General features: G+C 47.1%; 1 protein-coding gene across 2 annotated transcripts in view; it reads right to left on the bottom strand.

Moving 5' to 3' along the window:
• The window catches only part of LOC135915858 (cytochrome P450 3A4-like), an 81,390-nt gene that overhangs the window by 2,749 nt on the left and 63,851 nt on the right, over window positions 1–14,790 (bottom strand). For both annotated transcript variants that reach the window (XM_065449046.2, XM_065449047.2), the window contains exons 3-4: window positions 12,594–12,783; window positions 50–261 (exon numbers count right to left, since the gene is read on the bottom strand). In XM_065449046.2, the coding sequence (XP_065305118.2) occupies window positions 50–261; window positions 12,594–12,783 (402 nt within the window). The remainder of the gene's footprint in view (window positions 1–49; window positions 262–12,593; window positions 12,784–14,790) is intronic.

The raw sequence follows: 14,790 nt of genomic DNA, 5'->3' as shown, positions 1-14,790 counted from the left end.
GCGAAACGTCGAGTTTTAGTAAAATTTCTTTTTCTCTCATGCGTCTCACCTGCCAAGCGAGAGCGCACTTAGTGATGACATCCATGGAAAGTGCCTGAGAGGTTTCAGTTACGTCGATGATGTCTCGATCCGCGGCGAGTCTCTCCGACATCACCTCGACCAGCGTGTTGGCACAAGCGTTCATAACCTGCGACATCACCTTCATCTTGGCGCTGCTGAAGGTGGGATTGAGCAGAGAGCGCACCCTCTTCCACTCGTCACCTGCCGAAGAAAAGTGGCACTTTGCATTCAGTGCACGCAGCGCAAAGACAAAATTAGAAAGCGCTTACGACACACCAACAACATCATAAAAATGCACTACGCCAGGGATGGTTGCGACCATTCATGTAGTGTTCGCTGTTGTCCTTAGCGACTTGGAAAAATTTTTTGTAGCTTCCTTAATTAGGTATTTCCGGTAAGATTATAAAATATTGGCTTAAGCCAATACATACTCGAAAATCTGCAGGGCATTTGGTTATAAACACCCGATACAGTTTTTCGCTTGAGGTGATATTATTTTGTCGGGCTTTCGACAAAGTCAATCCGCGAAATATAAATAAAAAGTATACAACCCTTATGGACAATTTCGCACCCGTATTGTAGCACTACAATCAGCCTTGTTTGCGTAGAACGAAGCCCCTATGTACTTCGCAGAGTACTTGGCGAGTGGTCTCGGCATACAGCATACGCCCGATAGTGACGTTTACTTTGTGAAAAGAAAATCTAGCTGGCTGCAACTGATATAAGCAACGCGACACTGCCGAAAGTGGATTGTAACTCCCTTGTCAGTTTGTTTTGGTTGCCGATGCGCAAATGTCGCTCGTCAACAACACACACGACAGCGCTGCAACCCAAGTGACCAAAGACGCCAATGAAGTCATTTTCTTTTTTTTATATTGCCAAGGGAATGCCACCGTCTTTCTGGCGCATCCTTCCATTCTCGGCAGGATGCGTGCTTTAGTGCGAGGGAATAGCGCGTAGCATAGAACCCCTGCCGCTGAGAGTGTCATCTCGGCGCACAAGGAGCAGTAGGATCGTGCCCGTAAACTTAAGGCTTAAGCCGGGAGACGTGCACGATATCAGTGGCGCACGCGGCAGATGGTTTACTGTCCAATCGCGCGATCTCGTACGTTACGTCAGTGACCTGACATAGGAACTTGTAAGACCTGGAGTAGCGGGAAAGAAGCTTTGATGACAAGCCAACGTGGCGGCAAGACTTGCCGAGGACGACCAAGGAGCCCGGAGATTGAATAACGACTCTGTGAAGGCGATCGTAGCGGGCCCGTGTGATAGCGCATCGCGTCGCGTAGTCCGTAGCACAATGCACTTGTCACCAGTCAGAGATGCTGGAAATAGCCCTATAAGTTCAAAGCCAATGCGGTAGAAAGGGACACCGGACATGTCTATGCACTGAAGAGCACGGGCTGGCGACTAGGATGGATGCTTATAGCACTGGCCAAACTCACATCCAGCAATGTATCGGCACACAGCGCGATGGGAGCCTGGCCAGATGAACAGACGCTGAAGGGGATCGTACGTGCGAGTTGCTCTGAGATATGCACAGTTTGGGGCGTCATGAAGCTGTTCGAGAACAGAGGAAGGGAGTGTTTCGGGAGCAATCAGGAGAAGCTCTGGGCCGTCAGAGCAGGTGTTGCGTCAGTATAAGATTTCGTCACGAAGTACGAATAACTGTAGGGATGGAGCAGAGTAATGAGAGCATAGACGGTGAGTAATTGGCCGCAAATTTCCATCGTGGAGCTGTTCACTGCGTATGTCGGTTATATCCGATGTCGCGAAGACAAAGGTGTCCAAATCGTGCGTTGACAAGTCGGGAGGATCCACTGGATGACGGGATAGGAAGTCCGCATCGTGGTGCACTCAGCCCCACTTACAAGTGACTCCAAAGCTGTATTCTTGCAGGTTGAGTGCCCAGTGACCAAGTGGTCCAGTCGGATATTTGAGGGAAGACCACAAGAAAAGCGCATGGTGGACTGTGATGACCGAAAAAGTGCAGCCGAACAAGTATGGTCGAATCTTGCCGACAGCCCAAACTAGTGCGATGCGCTTGCGCTCAGTGATCGAAAACTTGCACTCCCAAGAGGAAAGAAGGCGACTGGCATAGGCGATGATGCGATCTCGTCCTTGTTGCTGCTGGGCTAGAACAGCGCTGATGCCATGTCCACTGGTGTCGGTGCGAAGTTCAGTGGGGCCTGACGGGACAACATGGGCCAAGATGGGTGGTGACGTGAGTGAAATCGTGAGCACGTGAAACGCGGTGGACTGTTCAGGACTTCAAGAAAATCACGTTTCCTTCTTCAAAAGCTGCGTTAGTGGACTGGCAACGTCGGCGAAGTTCTTGACAAAACGCTGAAAATAGGCGCACATGCCGACGTGGCTAAGGGAAGTCTTTGACAACGCGAATTTTTCCTGTGTCAGGTTGCACGCCGTCAGCACTCACAAGGTGGCCAAGCACAGTGATTTCGCGGCAGCCAAAACGGCATTTGGCAGGGTTGAGCTGGAGGCCTGCTTAGTGGAAAACTTCGAGTACTGCCGACAATCGGCTGAGGTGGCATTCCGATCTCGGTGAGGAGACGATGACATCGTCAAGGTAACAGAGACATTTTGACCATTTGTATCCACGAAGGAGGGAGTTCATCACCCTTTCAAATGTGACAGGGCAGAAGGCATTACCTTAAACTGGCAAAGTCCATCGGGTGTAGCAAAGGCGGTCTTTTGACGGTCTTGATCATCGATTGATATCCGCCAGTATCTTGACCTCAGGTCGATAGAAGAGAAGTAGGCAGAGCAGTGCAGACAGTCGAGAGCATCATCTATCTGCGGCAGAGGGTAGACGTCCTTGCACGCTACTTTGTTTAAGTGAGTCAGTGTACGCAGAAGCGCCATCTGCCATCTTTCTTCTAGACTATGATGACCGGTGATTCCCACGGAGTGCATGAAGGTTCAATGATGTCTTTGGTCAGCACCTTGTCGACTTCACGCTGTATCACTTCTCGGTTCGGTATAAGACACGCGATAAGGACTTCGTCTGATTGGGCTGGTGTCTCCAGTACTGATCATATGAGTGACCTCAGATGTCTGTCCCAAAGGACGGACAGATGTCTGTCCCAGGTGTCTGTCCCAAAGTCAAAGATGTTGCGGTAGTACTTCAATATGCACCGCATGTCGGCTGTCTGAGCAGGAAGGAGGTCAGACGCTTTCATCTCGTCAATATCACCATCGACGAGACTGTGCGTGGAAGGAGAAATGGCATAGGACAAAGAAGCGTCGGTGACGAATGCAGAAATGGCACACTCATCGATAGAAGAGATGTGGGCTAGTCATGCCCACTGGGATATGTTGCGTGCAACAGCTAGAGTTCAATATGGGTAGAGACGTTCGATTATCCGTAACTGTAATAATTGTGTGAGGAAGAGCAATGTTTTTGGCGAATAAGACTTCGACGATCGGGGTCAAGATGTAATTGCCATCGGAAATGCGAGAAAAGGACCGCCAGTTCGCATATACAAGGGCTTGATGAGGTACACGAACGTAATGCACTGAGCACAGGCGCGGTTGACGTGCTGCAGGAGTGTCATGGTAGCACCGTAGGTCTAGCTGAAGCTAGCCGGTTCCACAATCAATAAGGGCAGAATGGGCAGAAAGAAAATTTATACCGAGGATGAGTTCCTCGGCGCATTTCTCGAGCACGGCAAGTAGTACGCTTTTGGATCGGTCAGCAACACTTATTCAAGTGAAGCACATCCCTAGCACAGAAAACGTTCCGCCATCGGCGACACGAATGAACGGTAGAGAGGGTGGTGCTAGGGCCATCTTAAGGCAGCGAAGAAGCTCCGAATTCATCACTGATATCTGAGCTCCAGCATCCACTAGAGCACCAACATGTGCGTCATCCAGTTTGACGTCTATTAGGCTCCTTCTAGCCTGCAGTGTGGTCAGAGCATTTGGCAGGCGAGTTGTTGATGCAGCATCATCTCTGGGAGCTGCATCGTCTTGCTTTCCCAAGGGAGTCGTTCAATCGGTGACGTACGGCAGCGGAATTGTAGCGAGCGAGATGACTGGCGACGAGGCAACGGGGAACGGGACTGGTGACCACGTGGGGATGGTGAAAAACAATACAACATGGAGGGAGCGTTATCGCCGGTGGTTTGGGGAGGCTCGCGGTAGGGCTGAAATTGGCAATGATCTATGTCGGGGCGACGGTTTTATTCATAGGGAGCATGATACCAATACTAATGGCTGTTATAATGGTGGGCCACGCGTCCGATACGGTGGCTGTTGAAGGAAATGGGACGGTCATGAACACTCCTCCACTCGGCTGGATTGCGAGTGCGGAACGGCGGCCTTTGGCCTTGGGCGCGCGAATGTAAGGAACGGCGGTCGATTGGCTGGTGAGGAGCTGCGGCACACACAGAATCCAGGCCAGCATTGCACAGCTCCTGATGAACGATAGCTTGAAATAGTGGCACTACCTGGGAGCAATGGTCACAGATACGGCCGCACGTAGAAACAGGAGACATAGTGTCAGGTTCACGTCGGATGATCTTCTTAACGTGTTCAACTTTGAGTGGTGCCGACTGCTCAGGTACGTCTTCGCATGACCACGTTGCTGCCGTGTTCAAAAGTCGATCGAAATGAGGCGCAATGCGTCGACTTTTGGCGGCCTCAAAGCGCTTGCACTCTTGGATGATGGCATCGATGGTGCAGATCAACGGTGCATCGATGGTCCTTGAAGATTAGCAGATTGACGACATCGCCTGCTAAGCCCTTTAACACGTGGCCGACTTTCTCAGACTCCGTCTTGCCGTCATCGGCTTTACGTCAAACGGCAAGCACGTCCAGTATATAAGACATGGCTCCGTCGCTGTCTGTGCACGAGATGCCATCTCCTTCATTGCTGCTGCCTTTCTACCTGCGGACTTGACGAAGAGGGAACGCATCTTTTCCTTGCATGCATCCCAGCTCCCAATTTAGTGTTCTTTATTCTCAAACCACACCTTCGCTGTTCCTTTGATGTAAAATAATACGCGTGCAAACATGATCATCTCATCCCAGTGTTTGTTCTTATTTGCACGCTCGTACAGGGGTAGCCAGTCTTCGGTGTCGACATTGCCAGTCCCGCAGAATGAGCCTGGGTCCTTTAGGTGAGCCAGGATGGCCGCTGTCGTTGCAGTCGCCTAGGTGGCCGCCGACGATGCTTGGCTTTCTCCGCGATGGCAGAAGAGTGCACTCTTCGGCCATCGCGGAGAAAGCCAAGTATCGGCCGCTGCTTAGCTTTGTTTTACCGTGTGGGTACCCGCACCTCCCACCAAAAACACCACGGGGATGAGAGCAGTCAAAAGGGATAGAAAATTGTATTTACAAAATATATACAGAGAGAGACGGATGCAGGCTAGATGGCAGAACAGCACGAGTGCTACTCGGATCATCGTCGTCACCGTTCTTCTGGCGCATTCATCCTATGCTCGGCAGGATGCGTGCTTCAGTGCGCGGGAATAGCGCGTAACAATAATCAGTGGGCTTTTACTGTTCAGGGCACGAAATGAAAAAAAAAGAAAACTTCGTGCTGCACTGTAATTTCATGGGACCAATAGCTTTGTCCTTGTCGACATTTTGAAATATACCTAGCAGCCTAGGTCGAATATTTAAACAAACTGCAGGACTTAATTACTAACTGAAAAACAATTGGCGCACTTACATTATGCTCAGTCGCTGAAGGCAACTAAACAAGCCAAACCGTAAGTCCTATCCGTCTAGAATCTTCAGTTTAGTCCACTTTATTTCCTTAGAGATTCACAATTTGGGACGTATTATATAAGGGGTGGGGTACGAGATTTAAAAGTTTGAGTCCAGGTAATGATGCCAAGCGCCCCTCATACGAATTGATTACTTTTAAGTTTTAGGAAATTTTTGAAAATCGCTGGTTGCAGAAAACACAATTCTACTTCTTGGGCTGGATTATATGCTGGAGTAGATGAACCAACTTGCCCCAAAAAAGTATTCATGAATTATTCATAGAGGCGGCCATAACTTGCACTAGAACTCGAAACATATATTACACACTAAGAAGAAAAGGGGGAAATGGGGTATTCAGGTTACTCCTTCAGGGAAGAAACTCATCTGCCACAAACATTCCTCCCTTTAAGGGGTAAGTGCGATGGATGAACTACTACTCTCCATGCGGTTACTCCTTCAAGGACTAACAGTTGCCCTTTTCCTATGGTCTTCAAGGGAGTAACGGTCGATCATTCTTAGAGATGCTCCGCAAACGTGGAATTATTGAAATTAGGCATTTATACCCAGATAGAAATTACTGATCTGAAATAAAAAAGAAACAAAAGGTCCCAGAAAGCAGTATTCCAACTCAGGTACTCACGCTTAAAAAGCAGGTCTTCAAAACAAAAAACCACGGCGGTTCCGTTGACAGGCCGATATATTGACACAAGGTTAAGCTTCAGGACGCAGGTGCGGCACTGTAAAAGCGACTGGGCATTTTGTGTATGCTGTGCGGGGATTCTAACGCTGACTGTAGTTACAACCATACGTGACTGCAAAAAGAAATCTGCCCGTTATTCATCGAGTGATTTAAACTGAGGCACTACGTGATGTATACGTGCAGCTAGCTCAAACGTGGCACCTAAGACGACAGAGAAGGTGATTTCACTGTCGCTTAGCGTGTCCCGTTTGAGCTACACATCGCTTCCGTTAAGTATCTAATCTCCTTGGAACGGAAGGAATGGTAATATTGACCAAGAAAAAGTAGCAGTCTATCAATTACTTGAGCGTTAATGTTTATCGCTCACCTATGGTGTGCGAAGGGCATGGCCTAAGCATGGCTCTCCACATTCCAGCTTTTAGTTTTCGCGCAGCTTTCTCACGAAGAGCCAAAGTGCTGCTTTGCATGCAGTTCAATAGACAGTGCACGAACTTCGAACTATCAATGATTTATAGACAATACCGTTTTCGCCGCATAGCTCCACGACACGGACGAGAACAAGCGGAGAGCATGAGGAGTAGCTGTTGCCGTTCGGCCTTCCGTTGCTCTCTTTTCGACCAGGGACTAAACACTTACATGTCGAAATTTGCACATGGCACGCCCATTCACGCAGTTAGTCCCTTGAGTGACGAAAGCGCCCTTTTTAGGACCAGCTGCCCAGTTACTACAGTTTTTCCCGGGACAATTCTTAGAGTTTAAACTAATTAACAAAAATCACTAATTATCTTCATAAATAATTACTTCACGACACACATGGCAATGTACGAATTGTAGCCAGTGTGTTTGCGAGGTGTATCCACACGAAATGAATTTTAATTTTTACACGAGCCTGAACGCCTCCCCGCCCACTCCGTATACGCAGAGGGCTGCGGAGGCATTCCAATAGCAGCTTTAATCAGCTGGACGTTGCCACTGCCGGCGCCCAGTAACATACAAGTTAAACAAAGAGTCATGTTAAGAACTAGAATTACTGTTTTCAGGGTTGCAATGTGGGCTTGTTGGTAACGCATCTTCAAGGGGAGTATGGTAGCGCGATTCAATGACGGGACAAGAGAAGACACAAGGGGACACACACAGCGCTAACTTCCAACACTGTTTATTGTCGAAAACCAGGTCGTACTTATACACTCAGAGAACATGAGTCACAGCTACGTGAACAGATTAACAATCATAGCGATACATTTTGTGATTAGTTAGGCCATGCGCAGAAATTTCAGTTCTTTTTCAGAGAGAGCCAATGACGGTTTGCTGATACATGTATCCCCTAGGGCATCAATCTGCTCGGCTTCTATTATAAGTCTAGTGAGTTCGCACTTGTTTCTACCGGTAATGGTTGTTGATTCGAAGAAAGGGGAGCACTTATGTTGCTTACAATGAAGGGAGAGAAAGCCATCTGATACAAGTTTGTCGACTTTATTTCTGTGTTCGCGCAGTCTATCATTTATGCATCTGCCCGACTGTCTGACGTAATACTTCCCACACGATAAGGGTATACGATATACAATTGAAGTCTTACATTCTCTGAACTTCCTCCTGTGTTTAACTTGGCAGCTAGGGGCACTTTCTTTCTTTTCTGGTCTTGTTTTCCTGCACAGGCTGATTAGTTTGTTGGGTGCAGAAAAAACCGCATCGGTGTTTCCTCGGCGAGCAATTTTCTTTAGGTTGTGCGACAACCGGTGGATATACGGTATCACGGTTGGTCTTTTTTTCTCTCGGTTCCTATCTCTTTCCGCTCGTTCAGCAGTCCCTGATTGCTGCACTTGCCGAAGTATTCCCTCTGCAACTGATGTCAGTACATGATTTGGATAACTTGCTTCATGCAGCCGCATGGCTTGTTGTGTGAAGGCTTCGTCAGTGCAATGATGGCATGATTTAGTAAGTGCGTTAGTGAAACATATTTTCGCAATTCCTCTTTTTACCAGTTTAACAGTATAAACAGTGTTGCAAGTTAGCGCTGTGTGTGTCCCTTTGTGTCTTCTCTTGTGCCGTCTTTGAATCGTGCTACCATACTCCCCTTGAAGATGTTTTCAGGCGCGGTAAAAAGAACCGTTACAAGTGATTGGTTATGCGTACTGCAATGAAGTACCTACGTACATCCTTCGAATTTTTAAGTTTACATGCACGAATGTAGACTTGTTCTTTTATTGCAAATTATGTGCACAGAACACGACGCACGTATGCAAATATGTTTGGTTCATGCATGAAGTCCAGAAACAGGTGGTCACATTGCTCCGGTCTCCGGCATGGCATACCAGGAAGGCGGCCGGGTGAAGACCGATTGCTCTGAAGGGCCGCAGACACGCTTGGTGCCGTTCAGGGCAAGACTATAGCAAGTGTACCTCATGGTCAATGCATTAACGGCAATGTCCAAGAACGAGCCCGAGGATCCTCCACAAGCGGCGCAGTATTGTTGCGGCCAGACGGCTGTCGCGGCAGACATAAACGCAGCCCCGCCGCGAAACCTCCGAAGCACCGGTTCCTCCCCTTGAGTGAGATGCCTCACGGAACATGAATGTTCGCGTGGTGCGTTGGAGACGGTCCTTCTGGCGTAACCGTTGTCCGCAGGCATTTTCGGCAAGCTGCGGTAGGACTTGCCACATGGCGGGTGGGCTACTAATCCGCTTCTAAGCGGTCACGTAGAGCTGCATATGGGGCACCCACTGGATGAAAATCGGGCACTTCTCGACAATATCTGGTGGTGAGGTAGAGCAAGCTACACGACTAATATCTGTGCGTATGACAAGCCCCAAATGCTGCGCGACCTCGACGAAACGTAACAGTGAGTTGAATTCCTCTCGTACGGTGGCGAGTTCAGTGAGATACGCTTCAGGGTCGGCTACATATATGCGCATGGTGCATCTTGCTTCTGGTAGCTTTGGGCACTTGCATTGACATATTATGCAAGAGTTTCCCGCTCTTGTGTGTCATCGTTGGGACTAATGCAGGCGATTAGTGTCATTGCCCGGTGAGACGCCGGGTGAGGGAGATGACCAAAGGACTTGTCCGTGAGAGGTGCTCGATGCAATGGCGGTTCCGGGTTTGTGGTGGTTATGGTGTAAGTACTGTGTCTTCCAACACATCAAGCTAACACAGAAACGAGTAAAAATTAATATTCACATCGTTAGGGCGTGAGGAGAACAGCGCTGATGCACCAGCACTTGCTCCTCTTTCCTGAAAAGCTGGAGCGGGAGTCCTGCGTGGCAACACAATGATGGCCCACTAATTACGTGGTTTTCGTGAAATGGTGGAACTGAGTTTGATGGGCGAGACGTGGCAGTTGTAAAGAAATTATCGAGCGAAGCTGGTCCATGCTCCACCCGACGTTAAGGCAGTCGGGCGTATTGGTGTGTCGTCTCTGCTCGCATTGCTTTGCGCTCTTGGCCCACGAGGAAGCAGAACCTGTCAGCGACTTCAAGGCCCAGTCTTACTGCACAGGTTCCTGACTGAGGAACAAGCAAATGGGCCTGTTCAAAAGCTGGTGGCGCCCGTACTTGTTTGCTACAGGCGTATGCGATGCTGTATCCTTCGATATTTGAGTGAGAGAGAGAGAGCGCGCGGGTTTATTTTTGTTTCTTCACAGAAAATGAGGCATAGCTAAAAGCTGTTAAGTTGACGTGGCTGCACCTCAAGCAGAAAAAATATATATGTCACTGTATGTATGACAGACATACAATGGCGATCAGCAGTTATATAATTGCAAAAAAACAAACGAATAAAAACATATAATAATATGTCAAATAAGACAAAGCTGTTGATTCAACAGGTGTTTCTAGACTACATGGGTTATGGATACAATGCTCAGCTTGACTGTTGAAAAGCATAACTGAAAATAAACAGACAACAGAAACTACCAGCGCATATAACTTAAAGAGACACTTAAGTGAAAAATGATTTCTTCTGCATCAGTAAATTACCTTTCTACAACACCAAAAACACCACTCTTACAACGATAAGACGTTTGGCAAGCCAGAAAAAGCGCAAGAACGAAATACGGGTGGTGATGCCTACTTATGTTCCCGCACCTGGGGGCTGTGACGTCATGGACTTTTATGGCATCTTCTAGGGCCCAGTAAATACATACAGAGGTACAGATTGACAACATTGTGCTCTAAAGGAACCAAACATTAAACATGGAAAGTTTCGGGAACCTTTACTTAGCCAATGCGGCCCAAATGCGAAAATATACATTGCAATCCCTGACGTCATGCTGACGTACCGGTGCTGGGGTAGGGCGCGAAATTCAAATACTGATACTTGGACCTTTATTTTCTCATCTAATATCCAAATTAGTTTTTTTTTTGAAATGACTGCCGGCAGGGTTCTGAAACAATGCTTCACTAGTCTAAACTGATTTATTGTTTCGCTTTAATGTCCCTTTAAACTGGTGTTAATCAAAGATAGAAAATTAGGCGAGTTGGTATAAGTTCAGCATGTGTAACTGTAGCGCAAGAAAAAAGAAACGGAGCAGAAAAGAAGAGGAAGCACACAGATGATCAATACACCCACAGCTCTGTGCTACAGTTCATAAATGGTTTAATTGTATTGTTTTCAAGACAACACCGCCTATTCCTATTTGGCCCTATCAGGGATCAGTCAAGTTTAGGGCTGTATGGAGTGCTTACGTTTGGCGTGCGAGACCAGGATAGACAGTCCACATAGTAATGCCGTCGGCATACATGATGTAGCAAACGTCGGGTATCACCGTTTTTTACCAAGCGAATGTAAGAAGGGGGACGTTAACGAGCACTGGTGCAAAAAAGGAGCATTCTAGGGCATTTCACTATGATTTCAATAATCCTGCTCGTTCAGCCAGGTGAACAGAGAAGGTTGTGACTCGAAGATAGGCCTCGAAGAACGTGCACACGCGTACAGTGAAGCATGTGGGTAATTTTCACAATTGCGTCGTCGTAGGCTTTAAAGATTCACATTCGAACTATACTGGTTCGAACGCGGCAAGAACATCCTTTCACAAGTAACTATGGTTGGACAGCACATAAAATAACTCCATAAATTATGGAGGCTATCAACGCCATCATGCGGAGCAATGCTGTTAATGGGCCAGAATGCGCGCAATTATTAGTCTGATGGAAGCGCGGTCGGCTGGGCTTTTCTGAATAACCGACACAGCTCAACTTTCTTGCGTCCGTCATAGCATTTCGTTTTGTTTTCTGCACGCCGATAAGTAGAGATTAGCAAAAGCCGCGTGGGTGATCCTTGAGCAAACTCGGATGCAATGTGCGCTCGCTAGCTATGCTACCTGTGTCTGTTTTCCTTTATTTTACCAAAGTTTCAAGAAGCGATCGTAAGGAGGGTGGGCGAATAGTGAGTTTTCAGAGCGAATCGAACACAAATAAAAAAATGTCCGAACCAAATCAAATATAACATAGAAAACTTTTCGAATAGTTTTCTAATGAGCAACGCCCGTTATCAGAATTATCAAACAACGATGTTCACACACTAATATTCATAAAGTTAGCAAGTTTCTGCAGTTGCAAAGTTCGTTATGAAGCTCTGTTTCTTAAAAGCACAAGTGGAGCATCAGGAACAAACACGCAGTTTCTTTACATGCACAGGACTTTTCAATAAACGCGAATGGTCGCTGTATAGCCTGTAATGTACGGCTGCCTAAGTGACGCACGTAGGCTGCTCTGCTACGGAAATTCTCGTGTTTCATGTCCATACTATGCCCGCTGAGGTAAAAATTTACCGTACCTTTGCTCCAATGTGATGTTGGTTCGTGTGCAGTTGAAGTTTTGAAATATTCGAAAAGTATTGGAAAAATACTCGCATTTCCGAATAATGACTGTACCATTCAAAGACCGAATCGAATAGGACGTTATTCTATGCATTATTGGAAAGTTCCCAATATTCGCACACCCCTAAATCGTAAGAGAACCAACGTACCCTGTAATATGGCGTTGGTCGACTTTGCTCTTCCTGTGAAAAATTTTACAAGCTGTACAGGATATAGCAGCCACTGGGATACCATTACCTTTGCTATAGGCCTTAACATTTGGTATAAGTTGGTCGCACAAGGTACCTCTTAGAGCGAGTAGACTGCTCTTCACGGGCTCCACTTCTATGATTAAGGGCATTCGGTCACGGAACACGTCTGCCTGCTTGACGAAGCATTCCTTGATCATGTCGAGATCACTGATAACGACTTTTGGAATCTCGCCCTCGTAGAAGCCGAACACCTTGCCGTATTCCCGGATCCAATCGTCCATGACCTGTAATAGGTAAAGAAAGCTTGATGGGGAAATAGAATGGATGTTTAAACATACACTGTTGAAGGAACTGTTGGCTCAAATTTCGTAATGATAAGTTATAAACATATTTTTCAAGGGTGGCATTTCAAGCCTACGCAGCTCCTTTTATACTTTTCTCTTGGTCTTGAACTATATGGTGTTGGATCTAGTCACACTTGAACCACTCGGTGCACTGGTCATGCGCAAATAATGCAGCCTCACTTTTTCCAGCATTATTCAGTCATGAAAAGCTCTCGGCCTCATGATGGTGGTGTCTATAACCAAAAATCCAGTACACAGCCTTCGGGATTGGCTCATCGAAGAATATTGCATGCCGCTGATGTAGCACACCTAATGATAAGCATAATTCAACGTCTGAAAAAGTCGACGAATCAGAAATATTATTTTTCTTTTGTTCGGTCCAATCTTGCGTAATCAGTGTCCACATTTCATATCAGCTTTCGCGACGTCGGGTGAGAGACAGACGAAGTGGGGGTGGCCCGTAAATCTTTTGACCCACCATGGAGGACTGACTGCAGAATTGGAATTGAAAAGTTTTGCATAGCGCTACGTTAGAGCGCCCATGGTCTTTAAAAAATTTACACTCACTTTAGTACACACCAAAGAAGGTGAAAGCGAAAGACTGCGCGCTCAAGAGACATTCATTAGGTTGGTCGACATGCTCATTGGAATTCTTTGTTACTTCTTACTACTTGCATTTTTCCACCAGTGGAAGTGGGATTGAGTGCCTTAATTGACGCTACCTTAATTGTTTCTTAATTACCTCCACCCTAATTAAGAACAAATGTCCTCGGTTATAATGCCTACATTAACCCAATATTAATCACCTGTGCCTTAATTAGGTTCGCCTTAATTCCACAGGTCGTGGCTTCAACTTCCACATGAGCTCGAGGGCTCAGCTCCCACCGAAGTACATAGGTTCGACTGCTTGGATTAACTCTATTTAATTTAACTTAGCTTTGTTTTTTGACAAGATGAGCGGCATCGGAGCCAACTTTGAAAGAACATGACGGCGAACGCGCGAGTGGTGGCACGAGCGCGTCTTTGCCTGGCGAGCACACCATGACTTTCTGTACCGCGCACCGCATTCCGTCAGCGAGTGCTTTACATGCGACGCATGTACTGCTAATGCATGGAGGGTGCCATATTCGTGCTAGTTGAAGTAATAGAGAATTCCGATTGCAGTCAGACGTTGCCGCAAAGTACATGGGCACGCACCTTGCCAGCTAGCTCAATTCGGTGATTAAAAAGCTTGTTAATGAGTGTCGATATTTTTGTTTTTGCGCTTTATGCGACGGAGACAGGAACATATAGATGAACCAATTCGTTTTGTTCGTTTGTGTCATACACAGCGTAAGAGGCGAAATATCTCTAACTAGGCAAGCTGGGCGGAGCACATGAAATCTAAATACACAGGTGCATGGTCTCGCGTGATTACAACTGAGGTTTAACGTTTAAACACGTTAAATCTTTCGCCGAAAGTTCCGAATACATATGCACCAACATTTGTTTTTGCACGGTTACTTCTGCATGATTCTATAGATTTATGTTTACATACGTCGGGACGTAGTGAATGCTTCGCGGGCCTTATATTAAGGGTGCCGGAATAGTTCTGACCATTCGCGGAAAATCGTATATGCGAGAACTATATGTATGCATATTATCCCATTGTTCCCCAAGGCATGCAAAGTAACCTGGAAGTGGTCATATCAGTGTATTGTCAGAAATCCCTGCCTTCCAAATGAAGCCCCACCCCCCTTTTCTTTTACTATCTGCAGGGCCCCTTCACACTCCGCCCGCGCCTACATCCACAACACAACAGCTTATCTATTGCGCAGCGGCAGTTTGCTAGCTGCGACGTCACTGCGATCCCGCGGCGGTCAATTAGCGGCCATGGCATTGCGCTGCTATGCGCGATGTCGCGGGTTTGTTTACTCGCCGCAGCGGCAGCATTTCGGCAGTGCCCGT

The sequence above is a fragment of the Dermacentor albipictus genome, chromosome 9 (assembly GCF_038994185.2).
Source record: "Dermacentor albipictus isolate Rhodes 1998 colony chromosome 9, USDA_Dalb.pri_finalv2, whole genome shotgun sequence".
NCBI lineage: Eukaryota > Metazoa > Arthropoda > Arachnida > Ixodida > Ixodidae > Dermacentor > Dermacentor albipictus.
The sequence above is the reverse complement of the archived record's forward strand: the minus strand, read 5'-3'. Positions and strand labels throughout refer to the sequence as shown.